The 18,534-nt window shown below is 41.7% G+C and overlaps 1 protein-coding gene across 7 annotated transcripts in view; it reads left to right on the forward strand.

The window, feature by feature from the left end:
• CEP192 (centrosomal protein 192) overlaps positions 1 to 18,534 on the forward strand; it is a 143,262-nt gene that overhangs the window by 38,811 nt on the left and 85,917 nt on the right. For 5 of the 7 annotated variants that reach the window (XM_050767533.1, XM_050767535.1, XM_050767536.1 and 2 more), the window contains 5 exons: positions 5,535 to 5,874; positions 6,328 to 6,471; positions 13,055 to 13,119; positions 14,182 to 14,391; positions 17,017 to 17,143. In XM_050767533.1, the coding sequence (XP_050623490.1) occupies positions 5,535 to 5,874; positions 6,328 to 6,471; positions 13,055 to 13,119; positions 14,182 to 14,391; positions 17,017 to 17,143 (886 nt within the window). The remainder of the gene's footprint in view (positions 1 to 5,534; positions 5,875 to 6,327; positions 6,472 to 13,054; positions 13,120 to 14,181; positions 14,392 to 17,016; positions 17,144 to 18,534) is intronic. The other 2 variants (XM_050767537.1, XM_050767538.1) reach the window with 1 other exon arrangement.

Raw genomic sequence — 18,534 nt, forward strand, 5'->3', positions numbered from 1 at the left:
TCCAGTTGGTATGTTTGTTTGTTTATTTATTTATTTTTTTGAGGCGGAGTCTTGCTTTGTCGCCAGGCTGGAGTGCAGTGGTGTGATCTCGGCTCACTGCAACCTCCAACTCCCTGGTTCAAGTGTTTCTCTTGCCTCAGCCTCCCGAGTAGCTAGAATTACAGGCACGCACCACCACGCCCAGCTAATTTTTGTATCTTTAGTAGAGATGGGGATTTCACCATGTTGGCCAGGATGGTCTCGATCTCCTGACCTCGTGATCCACCCGCCTTGGCCTTGCAAAGTGCTGGGATTACAGGCGTGAGCCACCGTGCCCGGCCTGTTTATTTTTATTTGTTTATTTTTTTGAGACTGAGTCTCACTCTGTTGCCCAGGCTCTAGTACAGTGGTGCGATCTCAGCTCTCTGCAACCTCCACCTCCTGAGTTCAAGCAATTCTCCTGCCTCAGCCTCCCGAGTAGCTGGGATTACAAGTGTGTGCCGCCCCACCCGGCTATTTTTTTTGTATTTTTAGTAGAGATGGGGTTTCATCACGTTGGCCAGGATGGTCTCGAACTCCTGACCTCAAGTTATCCACCCACCTTGACCTCCCAAAATGCCAGGATTACAGGGGTGACCCACTGCGCCCAGCCAGTTGGTGTATTTAGACCATTGACTTTGAAAGTGATTAATTGATGTAGTTGGATTAATGTCTACCATGTTGTTCTTGTTTTTTTTTTTTTTTCCTATTTTTTTCTTCCAGTCGTATTCTCTTTGTGGTTTTATTTTAAGAATTTATTATTATTATTATTTCTATTTTGAGACAGGGTCTCTATGTTGCTCAGACTGGAGTGCAGTGGCAGAATCATAGCTCACTACAGCCTCGAACTGCCAGGCTCAAGCGATCCTCCTGCCTCAGCCTTCTGAGTAGTTGGGACAACAGGAACATGTCACTACACCTGGCTAACTTTTAAATTTTTTGTAGAGCTAGGGTCTTACTATGTTGCCCAGTCTGGTCTTGAGCTCCTGGCCTCAAGGGATTCTCCCACCTTGGCCTCCTAAAGTATTGGGATTACAGGGGCCAGCCACTGTGCCTGGCCTCTTTGTGGTCTTAATTCAGCATTTTATGATTGCATTTTCTCTTCATTAGCATATCAGATATAATTCTTTTTCGTCCCACTGTTTTTAGTGGTTGCTCTAGAGTTTGCAATATATATTTACAATTAATCCATATTCACTTTCAGATAACATTATACTGCTTAACAGGTAGTTTGAGTATTGATAATAACAAAATATTCCTAATTCCTCCCTCCCATTCCTTGTATCATTGCTATCATTCATTTCACTTACATATAAGTATATATAAGCATATATGTGTGTCTATATATAGACACACACCCTCACATATATATGCTTATACATACATGTAACCATACATAATTGAATATGTTGTTGCCATTATTTTTCTGAACAATGTGTTATTAGACCAATTAAAAATTAGAAAAATAAAATTTTTGTTTTACCTTTACTTATTCTGTCTTTGATGCTCTTCCTTTCTTTGTAGATTCAAGATTCTGACCTGTGTATTTTTCTTCTCTCAAAATAACTTTTAAAAAAATTTCTTGCAAGGCAGGTCTACTGGCAATAAACACCTTCCGTTTTTGCTTGTCTGAGAAAGTATTTCCCTTTCGTGTTTGAAGGATAATTTCTCAGGGTACAGAATTAGAGATTGATGGTTTCTTTCTTTCAGCTCTTTAAAGTAGTTCACTTCACTGCCTTCGTGCTTAGTGGTTTCTGAGGAGACGCCAAATGTCACTCTTTGTTTCTCTGTGCGTGAGGCGATTGTTTTCCTCTCTGGTTTTTCTTCAGGATTTTTTTCTTTATCTTTGATTTTCTGTAGTTTGAAAGTGATATGCTTAGGTGAAGTATTGGTTTTGGCTTTTATTTATTTTTTCCAAGTACAGCCCTATTGCCTTTTTCTTACTTGGTGTTCTGTGAGCTTCCCGGATTTCTGGCTTGTTGTCTGAACTAATTTGGAGAAATTCTCATTCATTAGTGTTGCAGATATTCTATTGCTTTCTGTTTGTCTTCTCTTTTTGATGTCTCAGTTATGCAGATGTTATACATTCTGTAGTTGTCCTGCAGTTTTTTGAGATCGTTTTTTCATTCTTTGTTGTCTTTGCATTCAGTTTTAGAAGTCCATCGGCATATCCTGGAGCTCAGAGTCTCTTTCCTGTGCTGTGTCCAGTCTGCTAATGAGCCCAGCATAGACATTCCTCACGTGTTACAGCTTTTGATCTCTGGCGTTTCTTTCTGATTCTTTCTCCCAAGTTCCATTTCTCTGTTTACATTGCCACTCTGTTCTTGCCTGGTGTCTGCTGTATCCATTAGAGCTCTTAGCATATTCATCATAATTGTTTTTGATTTCTGGCCTGAGTATGCCAACATCCCTGCCATATCTGGTTCTGTTGGTTCTGATGCTTGCCTTGTCTCTTCAAACTGTGTTTTTTTGCCGTTTAGTGTGCCTTTTAATTTTTTCTTGTTAGCTGGACGTGATGTACCAAGTAAAAGAACTGCTGTAAATAGGCCTTTCATTATGTTGTGGTAAGATGTTGGGGAGGGAAAGTATTCCGTAATTCTGTGGTTCGGTCTCAGTCTTTCAGTGAGCCTGTGCCTTTAGACTGTGCACTCCACAAGTGTTTCTCAGGTTTTTCCTCCCGTTAGGACGGACAGCGAGGCTAGAGGGAGCTGGAGTTGGGTATTTCCCTTTCCCCAGTCTACTTAGGCGCTGATGAAACCCCAGCAGGGTTAGGTTTTCTTGAGGGCGGATCTAAGAACAAAGTGCTCTGTTATATTTCAAAATGACCCCTTTCTCCTCTCCATACTGGAAGCCCAAGGGGATTTTTCTCCATTATTTGCTGTGAGAACTTGGTCGTGCTGGAGGTAAAACTCACAAAAGCATGGGACCCACCTGTGACTGGATCCCCTGGAGTTTTTAACTCAGACTTTTCCACACTGAGCCCGCGGCAGTTCCTCAGTTAAAAGTTAGCTGTTCCTTCTCTGCTGCTTGCTGTGGAGGTTTCTGCTTGGGAGTATATCCCCAGTAGGTTAGGATTCTCTGTGTTTGCCTGTCTCTCCCGTTTTAGAGGCAGCAGTTTATCCTGTTACCTTCTCTTACGGATCTATGAAGAGTTGTTGATTTGTCAGTTTGTTCATCTTTTTACTTGTTGTCAGGATGGAGTGGCGACTTCCAAGCCCTTTACACGCAGAACTGGAAGCTAGAAGTTGTAACTGCCTTCTTTATTCAAGATTAAGTTGCTTTACGGATGAGACAGCCAGTTTTCCACATTATGTTTCTTTTTAATCTTTGCAAGTGTTGTATATGAAAAGCAGTTATCTCGCTTTAAGTGGCATTTGTCATTTTTTTTTTTCTATTGGGGTATTTGTATTTTAACTTAATTTTATAAGGTTTTTATGTTATTGAAATATATTGATCTTTATATATGTTTTAGGCTTTAATGTGTGTATGAGCTTCCTAGGTTGCCAGAGCAAATTACCACAGGCATGCCTAAAACAACAGAAATTTACTTCCTCACAGTTACGGAGGCCAAAAGTCTGAAGTCAAGGTGTTAGCAGGTGGTTCTCCCTCCTAAGTCTCTCAGAGGAGAATCCTTCCTGGTTCTCGCAGCTTCTGCTGGCTCCTGGTGTTCCTTGGCTTGTAGCAGCAGCACCACTCACATCTCTCTGTGTGTTCATGCGGCCTTGTCCTCTGTGTCTTTGTCTGAAATTTTCTTCTCTTGTCTCTGATGCAGACATTGGTCGTTGTGACCAATTCAGTATGGTCTTGTCTCAAGATCTTTAAGTTAATTACATCTGTAAAGACTTTGTTTTAGAATAATATCACAATTTATAGTTACCAGGCTTACGGCTTGGATATATCTTTTTGAGGGGACACAATTCAGGACATTAGAGTGTTATACATAGAAGATGTTATTCACTGAAGAATAAAAGACAATCCATCTGTATTTTTTCCTAGTATTTTTATATCTAAGTCTTTAAGTCATATGCAATTTGTTTTGATGTTTGTTTATTTATTTTATTTATTTATTTTTTGAGACGAAGTCTTGCTCTTATCCCCCAGGCTGGAGTGCAGTGGCGGAATCTTGGCTCTCTGCAACCTCCGCCTCCCGTGTTCAAGTGATTCTCTTGCCTCAGCCTCCAGAGTAGCTGGGATTACAGGCGCCCGCCACCACACCTAGCTAATTTTCGTATTTTTAGTAGAGACGGGGTTTCACCATGTTGGCCAGGCTGGTCTTGAACTCCTGATCTCAGGTGATCCGCCTGCCTTGGCCTCCCAAAGTGCTGGGATTACAGGTGTGAGCCACCACGCCTGGCCTTGATGTTTATTTTTATATAATAAGTTGGCAAAGCACCCAGTTAATAAATGGTGGCACTAGGATTTGAACCTATGTCTTTCTTACTCGAAAGTCATCATTTATTTAGAATGACCTCCTTTTAGTGTTGTAACTTTCAGAAACTGTGCCTTATCAGGTTGTTCTTTTTTTTTTTTTTTTTTTTTGAGACGGAGTCTCGCTGTGTCTCCCAGGCTGGAGTGCAGTGGCGTGATCTCGGCTTACTGCAAGCTCCGCCTCCCGGGTTCCCGCCATTCTCCCGCCTCAGCCTCCCAAGTAGCTGAGACTACAGGCGCCCGCCACCACGCCCGGCTAGTTTTTTGTATTTTTAGTAGAGACGGGGTTTCACCATGTTAGCCAGGATAGTCTCGATCTCCTGACCTCGTGATCCACCCGCCTCGGCCTCCCAAAGTGCTGGGATTACAGGCTTGAGCCACCGCGCCCGGCCAGGTTGTTCTTATTGCTTGTCTTATTATAGCAGAAAGGACTGCTGTTAATAAGTTTCACTGGCATGTGATACCGTGGTGGCAGCCAAACGTCCACAAACAGTATTGAAGACACTTGAGCCCCTTTTCAGCAGTTGTTATTGTCGGAAAGAATAAGAAGTGCCGCTTGGAAAAATGTTTTGGAGAGCATAGTTTGAAGGCACTGGATAAATTTGCTCTGTCTGATACAAATTTTATTGGACTGGCCAGGGACATTTGTAGTATAAATTGCTTCACTTCTATTAAAAGATATTAATATCAAGGGCTGTTTATCCATATTAATTTTATGAGGCTAGTCACACTAATATAGGCTTACCATGTTTGTAGAGACTTTTATTGGTAATGATAAAAGTTGAGCTGACAACGTTTCTATCATCCTGTAATGTAATGCACACATAGAGCCCACTTTTGGTATGTAAATCTCTTGATGTGTTTCCGATGACCACATCACAAAGTCTGGTTTTGGTAAGTTTCTTATCAATGGTTCATATATTCACATATAGTCTAGAATACAGTGAATACTGTGTGTTCTGTTCCTTCATATAATAAACATTTTGTATCAACTGTATAATTTTTCTCATAAATTTTAAAATAAGTTATAAAAAGCAAGACTTACTGTTGTTCTGTGAAGAAATCTGATTTTTTTTTTTTTTTTAAAGGAAAGTACAAGTAAAGATGTTCTGGTGAAGACCCTCAGGGCTACTGACCTGAAACTTAACTCTGATAATTTTCATGATGCAAATGCCAATAGAGGTGGTTTTGACCCGACTGACCCTGTAAAACAGGGGGTGGAGTGTCCTCATCAAAATAAGACAGTTTTGCACATGGATGGATGTTTAGACACTGAGACTCCTACAGTGTCCATTCAAGAAGATGTGGATGTAGCCTCTTTGAAGCCTATTAGTGACAGTGGAATTAATTTCAGTGATGCCCTTTGGTCACCAACTTGTGAAAGGCGAACATGTGAATGTCACGAGTCCATCGAAAAGAATAAAGACAGTAAGTGGACTTTTAAAAAAATAGAGTGAAAGAAATAAATGTTCGTACATCTTGATAGGATATATTTTCATGTGAAACGTGCCAGTCTTTCCTGTTGAAATATTTTAGTGTTTTATAGTTTAAACAAAATTTTAAGTCTACTAGTACAGGGAGGATTGCTCAGAAGTGGTGTCTTTTCTCAGAGATGTAGTGAGAACGTACCTTTCTAGCTGAGTCTTTTCCTTTATTCCTCATTCTCCATTATAGATTTTTTGTGAGTAAGGCTGGCTTGCCTTCCGTCAAAGAGATACTTTTCTTTTGGGGAAGTGGTTTTTCCTTTTTCTAACTAGCTTTGGCAGACTTCAGTACTGTTGGTAACTAAGGTAGTCATCTAAATTAAAAAAAAATTGAGAATGTTTTATCATTTTAGTTGTTACATGTGTCATTTGATATTTTGGGAATTTTATTTTTCAGAAGCAGATCTCCCACAGAGTGTGGTCTATCAAAATGAAGAGGGTAGGTGGGTCACAGACCTCGCCTATTACACATCTTTTAATAGCAAACAAAATTTAAATATGTCTCTAAGTGATGAGATGAATGAAGACTTCAGATCTGGTTGTAAGTATATGGATAAACGTTTATTATAACATTTTCACTGTTTCTGATCTTTCTAAGATTACTCTCTATATGTTGGTCAGTCACATCAGATCCCTTCTGGACTATCACTGGATTCTGGAAGCGCTTCACTTGTTTTTATAGGACCTCAGGTTTTAGCCAGTCTTAATCATTTAGAATGAGCCGAGCCATTTCCTTAAGCAAAGCCAATGAGTGAGAATAGCATTTGTATACTGCTGTGTAGACACCTTAGTATTGCAGGGCTGGAAGGGACTTCAGGTTTTGCCTGTCCCTTTAAAATTTCTGACCCGAGCAAAGGAAATGTGCTGATAAATCAGCAGTTACAAAAACCAGTCCATGAAAGGTAGAAGGTGTGGTAGAAATGATGGAAGAAAAGTAACCAAAAAGATAATGAAATCTCAAGGGATAAAAGCGTTAACAGAAGCAGTTAGGTTGTTGATCAGCATCATCCCTGACAGTGAATATAGAAGGTGGTTTAGGTCTACACGACGCCAGGTCACGGGATTTGGAGCCGCAGCCTGTGAAGATGTTGTGCCGCAGCCCTCAGGGCTGAGCTCTGCTGTAACTGGAAGGAGCCGCGCTGCTCATGGGCCTGTCAAGCCTGGCCTTATTGTTCATAGGCTTGCGCCCGAGGAAGAAATTTTCCCACTTACTGCTTGTACTAAGCTTCTTTCAAAAAGTCTCCTGATGTGGAATTACAGCAATAAATGAGGTAGTATGCCAGTCCTTAACTGCTTATCAGCCCAGAATGATGAGACAGGAATGCAGTACACAGTCATCAGCATCGTGAGAAACTCAAACCAAAAGCAGTGGAATTCAGAGAAGAAACAAACGTTGCGTGAGTAGGTAGCAAAAGAATAGGAAGCCACTTTTGAGGTAGAGTTTTCACAGGTAATCCTTTGGGGGCATGAGAAATTTCAAATGGAGAGAAAGCCCAGTTTGGAAGGGAATGAGATGGTGAAGTGTGGGCATGTTTGAGAAGGTGCATGGTCCAGTGTGGCCAGCCTGTATGGCAGGATAAAGGGAGGGTGGCCAGAGGCTAGGAGGTGAAGCTGGAGAGGTCAGTGGGCCAGGAGTGGATTGAGACCATGCCCAGGATTGAGGCTTGTCTGGAAAGCATCAGGACTCGTTGCTTGTGGAACTTGCTGGGCGAGTCTTCTTTTGGCAGTCAGGGTCATTTGGGAGAGTTCTTAGGATGTTGTCGAAATCTAGGTGTCCCAGTGAAAATGAAAAGAATAGCTAATGAAAGACGCAGAAGTAAAATGGTTAGGATTTGATGGCTGGATCTCAGGGGATGGTAGAGAGGCAGGAAGAGAGGAGGGTCTGTGGTCTGAGTTACCTGGGGCAATGGCGATACTGTTACCTGAGGCAGAGAGTCAGAAGAACGTGTAGATTTTGGGTGATTGCGGTTTGAGGCAGAAGTAGTCATTAGTGGAAATAGGGGTCAGAAGTGTGAAGCTGAGTTGCAGTTAGGACTTACTCAATGATATCTTGATCTAAAAATGATGATGCAGACTGAATGGTGGATATTTATCACCTAAAAGATCATGGAATTCTCATGTGTTGATGGTGGGAGTGTAAATTGGTACAGCCATTTTGGAAACCTGTTTGGCAGTGTCTTGTAAAGGTGAACTTGATGAACTTCATACTTTATGACCTAATAATTCTGTACCTGAGTACATACACAGCAGAATAGGGTGTACGTATTCACCAAAAGACATACTAGAATTTTTTTTTTTTTTTTTTTTTTTTGAGACGGAGTCTCGCTCTGTCCCCCAGGCTGGAGTGCAGTGGCCGCATCTCAGCTCACTGCAAGCTCCGCCTCCCGGGTCTACGCCATTCTCCTGCCTCAGCCTCCCGAGTAGCTGGGACTACAGGCGCCCGCCACCTCACCCGGCTAGTTTTTTGTATTTTTTAGTAGAGACGGGGTTTCACTGTATTAGCCAGGCTGGTCTCGATCTCCTGACCTTGTGATCCGCCCGTCTCGGCCTCCCAAAGTGCTGGGATTACAGGCTTGAGCCACCGCGCCCGGCCAATACTAGAATGTTTATAGCAGCACTATTTGTATCAGCCCCGAATTCTCAAATTCGCATTAGCAGTGGAAGTTTCCAAGTCGCTGCGGAACCACCCTCCCCTCCCCCAGCCGTAGAATGGATTATGTTTATTCATACCCTGGAATATTAGGTTGCAGTGGGAATGAGATGTGAAGCTACATGCAACAGCATTGGATGAATCTCAGTAACGTGGAATGACATGAAGCTGACTGAGAACGCAGACTCTGTAATTCTATTTGTGTACAGCTCGGCAGTGCAGTCCTGCAGAGCCAGCCGCAGGGCAGTGGTTACATGTGGATGGGGAGGTAGCATGGGAAGCAGGTGGTTTGGGTACTGACAGTGTTATGCTTCTTAATCTGTGCTGTTGGCTACGCAGATGTGTTCAGATTGTGAAAATTCCTTGAGCTGTACACTTCACCTATCGTAAAAAGTTTTTAAAAATTAGCAATCAAACTGAGAATAAAAGATTTGTAATTCATATTATAGGTTTAGAGCCCATTCTCCTAATATATAAACAGTTCTAATAAACAATAAGAAAAAGACCAACTACCTCAAAATTGGAAACAATTTATAGAAAAAGAAAAATGGTTGTTAAATGTACAACAAAAAATGTTCATTTTTACTCATGGAAAGAAATGCAGTGTAAATCCACCCAGTCATAGTATTTTTCAGTTACTTCCTTGGTAGTGATCCAAAAGTTTGGTAATAAAACTGTCTTAGCAAAGATGTGAGAGACACGGGTATGCTAGTCCATTCTTGGCACAGCCTCTGGGTATAATGACATTGCAGCATCTAGCAAAGTTACACGTGCACTATCCTGTAACCGAGTAGTTCTGCTTCTGGGAATTTATTCTTCAGATTCACTTGTACAAATGGTACATGATGTATGTGCAAGCTCATTACTTGCAGCATTGTCTGTAATAATAAGGTTGGAAGCAATGTAGATGGACAAAATAGGGTATAAAGGTGCATCCATACAAGGAAGCACCCTGTGGCCATACAGAATGGTAAAGGAGCTCTTTACTTACTGAAATGGAATGATCACCAAAATAAATTATGTAAAATCCACCTCCAAGCACATAAAGTATTGTAACATTTGTGTAGAAAGGTAGGAGAGGGGAGGATGTACATACAGACATTTGTGAAGACATACAATGGAAAGATAAAGCAAGATACTGACTACAGGAATCTCTAGCTACTTGAACTCAAAAATCAAAAATTCAGATAGACATTTCAGAAATATTTTAGCTATTGGTTGCATCTGAGGGCGTGGGAAACGAGGGTCAGGGATGGGGAGATAGTTTTCAGTGTATACCCTTGTAAGTCTTTGGTTAACTTTGAAAAGCTCTTTATTGTGGTATCAAACATACACCTTTTAAATTTGAATTATTAGATGTATTACTATTAAAAAATGAAAAATGGTATTGGAAAGATTGAATGAAACCAACCTGGTGCTTAGGGAATGAGTGCTAGTCTGGTTGGAAAGGATGACTAGTGTGGGTGGGGAGGAAAGGGAGACGGGGAGATGGAAAGCTATTAAAAAGGTTGGTGGACAGAAAAAGCTGATGGGTGCTGGGAGGGATGGACTAGATCCAGGGAAATAGGGGTGGAGGTAGCATTAATGAAATGGGAGCCTTTGTACTGAAAAGGAGAAAGGAACTTTAAAAATGTAATAGAAGGAGATATTCAGAAGAGGAAGGTTGGAAAAAAGGGTGTAATCTTATAACGTCCAAGTCATTTTAAATGAAAATTTGCCTACTTACAAACTTTATGCAGGACAGTTCCTTAAGACAGCCTGCCTCGGCTGGGTGCAGTGGCTCATGCCTATAATCCCAGCACTGTGGGAGGCTTAGGTGGGTGGATCACGAGGTCAGGAGATCGAGACCATCCTGACTAACCCACGGTGAAACCCCGTCTCTACTTAAAAAAAAAAAATACAAAACATTAGCCTGGCGTGGTGGCGGGCGCCTGTAGTCCCAGCTACTCGGGGGTCGGTGGGGGGGCAGCGGTGGGCTGAGGCAGAATGGCATGAACCCGGGAGGCGGAGCTTGCAGTGAGCCGAGATCGCGCCACTGCACTCCAGCCTGGGTGACAGAGCAAAACTCCGTCTCAAAAAAAAAAAAAAAAAGAGAGCCTACCGCCTCTTCTTCCCCGTGCCTGCCTTCCTCCTTGCTGATAGCTCAGCTCCGTCTATTCCAGGTGCTCCGTTGCTGCTGCTTGTGACCTGAGAGTTCAGCAGTGGGGGACACAAATGGGCTGCTCCCACGTTTGGTCTCGGAAGCATTCAGTCAAGAGGCTTGTTGTTTTAGGTGTGCCGAAGAATTGGCATAGATTCTCGTAAAATACGAAGTTCTTTTTTCTTACTGGCTGTGATTGATTTCTGATGAGTAGACAACATAGTGTTAATATAGATGTTTCTTCGAAGAATCCCTTACAGTTCAGAGAAAAAGCACTTGGGATTATAATAAATACTATTTTGAGCTGCTCGGTTAATTATTTAAAAACCAGGTGATATTTAACTCCTCAAAGTACATTAAGTTTCTTTTGGGTTACCTTCCGTATTAGTTCGTTTTTATGCTGCTGATAAACACAAACCCGAACCTGGGAACAAAAAGAGGTTGACTTGGACTTGTAGTTCCACATGGCTCAGAATCATGGTGGGAGGCAAAAGGCACTTCTTATGTGTCTGTGGCAAGAGAAAAAATGAGGAAGAAGCAAAAGTGGAAACCCCTGATAAACCCATCAGATCTCGTGAGACTTATTCACTATCATGAGAGTAGCATGGGAAAGACCAGCCCCCGTGTTTCAGTTACCTCTGCCTGGGTCCCTCCCACAACATGTGAGAATTCTGGGAGATCAATTCAGATTGAGATTTGGGTGGAGACACAGCCAAACCATATTAGCCTCTTCGGGGCCGAGTTTCCTAATTCCCTTCTCTTGGCTGTCAGATTTGGTTGGTTGGTCCTTTCATCTTTTAGGGCAGTGGTTTTTAACTTAGCTGGAGTCATAGATTCCACAGTGAATCTTCATAGAAATATATTTTATGGAATGTATGATTTTGCATGTATTTTGAGGGCCTCATGGTTCTCCTGATGCTCATTCCTAGGTTCTATGCTGTAGGTTAAGAATGTGTTTTTTTAAGGCTGGGCATTTTGGCTTATGCCTGTAATCCTAGACCTTTGAGAAGCCAAGGTGGGTGAATTGCTTGAGCCCAGGAGTTTGAGACCAGGCAGGGAAACATGGCAAAACCCCATCTCTACCAAAAAATACAAAAATTAGCTGAGGGTGGTGGCACATGCTTATGGGCCCAGCTATTGGGGAAGCTGAGGCGGGAGCATCGCTTGAGCCCAGGAGGTAAAGGTTGCAGTGAGCCAAGATTGTGCCACTGCACCCCAGCCTGTGAAACAGAGCCAGACCTTGTCTCAAAAAAAAAAAAAAAAGTTTTTTGTGTGTGTGTGATAAGAAATGGTCACTTAACAAGGTGAAGAACTAGCACTGTTCTGACAGGTAGGAAGCCTCAGCAGTCTTTGGTGCTTTTCCTGAACGGAAATATCCTGTCTGCTTTTCTTTTGTCTTAGGTTGTGAATGTGGGATACAGTCTAGGTTCCCAAAGGAGCAGTGTGGATCTGATTGGTCCCTCATGGACACATGATAGTGGGGAGCCTCCATCATGTTTGGGCCATGAGTGGACTGTGCCCTCTGGGTCACCATTCACTTTTCTCCTTTCTGCTCCAACCCTGCATTGCCAGGCAGAGGCCCAGAGTGCTGCAGCCAGGCAGTCTAGCATCTGGCTGGCAGACATTTCACCAACACATTTCAAGTTCTTGGCAATTCTGATGCCTCAAGCAGGGTCTTGGGCCTCCTAGTTTGCTACGAATCCACCACTCCCAGTTGTGTTTCTGGCCCTGGCCCTCTTTGCCCATTTGCCCCATCCCTCTGAGGCATTTCAGTGGTGGTCTTCGGCCTGGGGTTGAGTGTGCGTAGGCTGGTGTTCCTTTCCCAGGGGGAACTGAGGTACTCGGCAGGAACCTTGAGGGCAGACATTAGGGGACTCCTAGTCTTTGTCCAGACTGGGGTTTCCTGGGATGGGTGGCAAGCGGGTCCTGGGGCACCCTTGCAGCCATCTTCATGACAAGCTTATAGAGGGCTTATCGGTCTGATGACTCCCGATGAAATTCCACCAGCATTCATGGACGAGTGCCTCAATGCAAGAGTGCCTAACTCTCCAAAGCAAAAATTAATTTTAGAAAGAAAAAGCTTTCATTGTAAAGCCCGTGAGTAAATTGGGGTAAGTTAGTGACACAATCAACTGCAGCAAGGTGTTCTTTAGCAAAAGTTTGACAACCGTAGACTTCAGCATTTAATACAGATGCATCAATCATGAGTGCAAGCTTTTACATACTTGTTACAACTTTATTTCCTTAGTATTTCATTTTCCTAACTTGTGTCTGTATGCTAGTGTTTGTTTAGGTATTAGTGTAATTTATTTATATAAACGTATTCTTTTTCAGCTGAAGCATTTGATTTGATTGCACAAGATGAAGAAGAATTTAATAAAGAGCATCAATTTATACAGGTTTGTAATTATTTGTTTTATCCAAAATTTAAAATTTTTCCTGTATTAATGTAAGTGTAGGCAAAATGTTCATTTCTTTCTGAATATACAGTTAGTATAGAATTTCATATTTTTCTTATGGCTAGACAACTTCTGCTTTTTCCCTCATACTCTAAATTATTAATTGAAGATCATTGACATGCTGAAATATATCTTTAATTCACTTAAAATTGCTTTAATGGCATTAATGGATATTTCCATAGTTTATGTTTATTTTTTGAGACAAAGGCTTGCTGTGTCACCCAGGCTGGAGTGCAGTGGTGATCACAGTTCACTGCAGCCTCAAGCTTTTGGGCTCAAGTGATCCTCCTGCATCAGCCTCCTGTGTAGCTGGGATTGCAGGCATGTACTACCACACCTAGCTGTTTTTTTATTTTTTATTTTTCGTAGTGATGGAGTCTTGCTACGTTGCCTAGACGGGTCTCGAACTCCTGAGTTCAAGCAATCCTTCCATCTTGGCCTCCCAAAGTGCTAGGGTTACAGGTGTGAGCCACTGTGCCGGGCTGTATTTCTATAGTTTTAAAAATACGTTTTAAAGTGAGGCAGTCCTACGTCCTGTTTGTTTTTTATGAAGATTCTTATTTATGACAATCTTACTTCAATCTTATTTTGAAGATTCAAAATTTATGACAGTGTTTGATGAAGCAATAGATGAAGATAACATTCTTATTATTTTTCAGATGGGGTCTCGTCATGTTGCTCAGGCTGGTCTTGAACTCCTGGGCTCACACAAGTCTCCCGTCTTGGCCTCCCAGGTAGCTGGGATTACAGGAAAGTGCTGTCATGAGCAACTCAAGATCGTGTGTATTATAACTCAAGTGTTCAGAAATACTCATTTTCCTCTACTGCACTTCATTAGCTGTGGTAGCTGATTATGCTTCAGTTTGTCCAATTTTTTTTGTCTAGTTTTTAAAAAATTACTTTTTAAATTTTCTTGGTAAGGCTTTTTTAGTTTTTGTATATTAGGACAACAGAAAAGTGACTTGCTGGGGGAAAGAAACGAAACAATAACTTTCTCCCTAGGAAGAAAACATAGATGCTCATAATGCTTCGGTCGCACTGGGCGATATGTCCTGGGGAGCTACAATTAATCACAGTCTGTTGAGGAAATCACATAGCACATCAGATTTGGATAAAGATGATGCCAGTTATTTACGTCTATCTTTAGGAGAGTTCTTTGCTCAAAGATCTGAAGCGCTTGGTTGCCTTGGTGGTGGTAACAATGTGAAAAGAGTAAGTATGGAGTCTGCTGGGAGTACTCACAGTCACCAGATTTCAGATTTTGAGTATTATGATGGCAGAGTGACTTTAAAATGGAGATAGAACAGGATGGGACAGAAGAGTGGTAAAAAACTTAGGTTTCATCGTCAGTCAGCCCGTTACTGCAGTTCTAGCTCTGTCTTTTAGCTAGTTCCAGGACATTGAACAGTTTAACTCCTCTGTGCCTTAATTTCCCATTTCTTAATAGCACAGTTTTATCGGGCTTTGTAAGATTTAAATGTGATGGTTCAGGTAAAGCATTTAGCGCTAAGCCAACGTGTGGTAAGTATTTAATAGTTGTTCATTGCTATTGTTATTGTTGGTTGGTGTGAAGAATTCTAAAATTGATTTTTAAAAACTATTATCTAAAGAGATGTTTTGAAATATAGAAGTGTTTTGATGTAATTAAATGTAATGCATGTACAATTAAAAAGACACAAGTTATTCAGGTAGTGATAAGTCCTATAAAGCATGAGTGAGAAGAGGGAGTTACTTTAGCTCTACTGGTCAGGTTGACGTTTGGGGGAGGACATTGAGTTGGCATCTTAGTGATGAAAAGGAGGCAGCAGGCCGGGTACACTGGCTCACGACTGTAATCCCAGCACTTTGGGAAGCTGAGGTGGGTGGATCACTTGAGGTCAGGAGTTTAAGACCAACCTGGCCAACATGGCGAAACCCGTCTCTACCAAAAATATAAAAAATTAGCTGGATGTGGTGGCGCGTGGCTGTAATCCCAGCTACTGGGGAGGCTGAGGTAGGAGAATCGATTGAACCCGGGAGGTGGAGAGTTGCAGTGAGTCGAGATCACACCACTGCACTCCAGCCTGGGCAACAGAGTGAGACTCCATCTTAAAAAAAAAAGTGTTTTTTTTGTAAGAAGAATTAAGACTTCTCCCTCCATCAGTGACCTGGCCTTTGTCTGTGTGCAGGCCTGGAGGCAGGAACCAGGGTGGCATATTGGAGGAATGGAAAGCAGGCAGGCAGAGCTGCTCTGAGGAGCAGGGTGGGAGGGTATGAAGGGAGAATGGCAGATGATTCCAAGGGCCAGATCATGAGGGCTCCTAGTAGGAGGGGGTTTTATCTCAGATAAACTAGGGGGAAGTGCTTAAGGCCCAGGACAACTTCGTTGTGGTGCTGGCCCATCTCCAAGTGCAGCAGGCTGCCGCCATATGTCAGGTGCCCAGGTAGTGAGAGTCAGCAAAAGACAGAAGAGGGAAAGAAGCAGGCAAATGCTTAGGAAATGGGAGAGACGTGATGAAGGCTGGGGACGAGGATGACCTAGTAGAAGCAGAGAAAAGGGCAGTAATTCAAGATTTATTCTATAGAGTCAAAGAATTTGTTGATAAATTCCACAGAGGGAATTAGGGTTATTGGAGGGAGTGTTTATCAAAACTGGATTTCATTAAGAGTATGATTTTGAAATAATAGACGTAGTGTTAGAAGTCACAGCTGATTCATAGAACTTTGAAATTGAACTGTGGTCTTGCTCAGTGCAGTCAATTGAAAAATGAAAATAAATACTTCAGAAAGGTAGATTTTTCTGCTTGGATTGATTGTGACTTTGAGATTATGACAGAAGTTGAAGAGTAACTGAATTCCTTACTAATGGAATTATAGTAAGGAAAGGTAAGACGGACAGAGCACTGGATCATGAAAAAAAAATTGGTCTGTTATTTGGAATTTTTGTTTTGGTATAAGTAATGAAGTTTTATTTGCATTCAAGTTACTGAATCAAGGGAAGAAATTCCCAAGTGGAGACCAGTAAAAAATTGAGTGCATTTAATGAGGTCACATTTTAGTTCTGTCAGGTGACTGCTGTATAAGAAAGCCAAGTGGAAACTGCCTACTCTTTAGCAAGCTCCTTGAATGCGAACCTTCCATACAAGTTGGTAGGAGCGTCCCTAATCCTAATACACATTTTTCAAGGATGTGTTTATTCTATAAAAGAAAGTACATTTGTTGTAATTTCCAGGAAGCAGGAGTTTTTATCTTTTTTCTCATTAATGTGTCACTGATGATTAAACAGTGCCTAACACATAATAGGTGTTCAGTAATAATTATTGGAGGAATGAAGTATCATTTCTGTGTTGTTTTTTTGAGACAGAGTCTACTCTGTTGCCCAGGCTAGAGTGCAGTGGCTTGATCTCAGCTCATCACAACCTCTGGTGCCTCCGCCCCCTGAGTACCTGGGACTACAGGCGCGCACCACCATCCCTGGCCAGTCTTTATAGTTTTAATAGAGATCAAGTTTTGCCAAGTTGGCCAGGCTGGTCTTGAACTCGTGGCCTCCCAAAGTGCTAGGATTACAGGTGTGAGCTACTGTGCTCGGCCTCATTTCTGTGTTGTTTTAATTTGAATTTCTTAGTAAGGGCAATTTATTTGACAATATGAGTTCTAATGATTAAAAGGTAGCTAGTATTAAGGAAATGAAAGGTTCTACCTGGACCTTTGAAGGTCATCTCTAGTAATTTGAGGTTAAGTGGGAAGAACAGTTTTTTGATGTCATTTAGCTGTGTTACAACTATTAGATAAAATAGTCTGGAATTTCTCAAAGCAGTTGAAAATCAAAGAAATAATTTACATTTAATTATTTTGTAGCCGTCATTTGGCTATTTTATTAGATCACCAGAGAAGACAGAACCTATTGCCTTAATAAGAAAATCCGATGTGTCGAGAGGTGATTTGGAAAAAGAAATGGCTCATCTTAACCATGATCTGTATTCAGGTAAAGGATTCAAAGAAGGGGCTTTTAGGAATCTTTTTTTTCCTTAAATGTGTAACTTAGGGGTTAAATGTGTGACCATGTTGTTTTTTGTTTTTTTTTTTTTTTTTTTTGAGACGGAGTCTCGCTGTGTCACCCAGGCTGGAGTGCAGTGGCGCGATCTCGGCTCACTGCAAGCTCCGCCTCCCGGGTTTACGCCATTCTCCTGCCTCAGCCTCCGAGTAGCTGGGACTACAGGCGCCCGCCACCACGCCCGGCTAGTTTTTTGTATTTTTAGTAGAGACGGGGTTTCACCATGTTAGCCAGGATGGTCTCGATCTCCTGACTTCGTGATCCACCCGCCTCGGCCTCCCAAAGTACTGGGATTACAGGCTTGAGCCACCGCGCCTGGCCGACCATGTTCTTTATGAGTGAAAATGTATATAACACTTTGTAGTTTCTCAGTGTTAGTTATAGATTTGATTCATATGTAACCTCATATATCCTTTTAAATCTAAAGTGGAAACAAGTCAGCCAAAATCTACCTAAATTTGTAAAAACCACAGTAAATAAAATAATTTCAAATGGGCTAATGTTGGCTGTTGAATTATTGAGTTAGTTAATTGTAGATATATTTATTATTTAGGTTGACTTTTAAAGAGATGTTTTGAGATTTAGACTGTGATAATCTATGATAAATTTTTATGATGAATATCTATAATATTTTAAATCCGATGTTATTGGTCAACTTAGAATTATCAAGCAGCTACTTTTTGTTAGTACAATGTCTTGTGCTACGTATCACATAAACTTGTATAAGATAAGCTCCATTCCTTAAAGAGCCTGTATTCCAGTAGGGAAGTTGGGATGGGGGGTCCGTGTATACAAAGTCAGCTCATTTTCCATTTCTCTAAAGATGCACTCACTTCTTTCTTTCTTTCCTTCTCTTTTTTTTTTTGAGACAGTCTGTCTTTTTTTTTTGGAGACAGAGTCTTTCTCTGTCACGCAGTGGCGTGATCTTGGCTCACTGCAATCTCCACCTCCTGGGTCAAGCGATTCTCCCACCTCAGCCTCCCGAGTAGCTGGGATCACAGGCTCACGCCACCACGCCCAGATAATTTTTTGTATTCTTGGTAGAGACAGGGTTTCACCATGGTGGCCAGGCTGGTCTCAAACTCCTCAAGTGATCTGCCCACCTCAGACTCCCAAAGTGCCGGGATGGCAGGCTTGAGCAATTGCACCCGACCAAGTAGTGCTCAGTTTTAAATTCAACTTATTGTATGTTTGTGAAATGTTTAAAGCTGAAAAATATTAAATGAGTTTATATGTGCATTTGCAAGGGAGATATTAAAATCAACAGTCCTCCTTCAAAGTTTGGACTCTGCAGCATTGAGCCAAATTAACTGTGTTGTTCT

Source organism: Macaca thibetana, chromosome 18 (assembly GCF_024542745.1).
Source record: "Macaca thibetana thibetana isolate TM-01 chromosome 18, ASM2454274v1, whole genome shotgun sequence".
NCBI lineage: Eukaryota > Metazoa > Chordata > Mammalia > Primates > Cercopithecidae > Macaca > Macaca thibetana.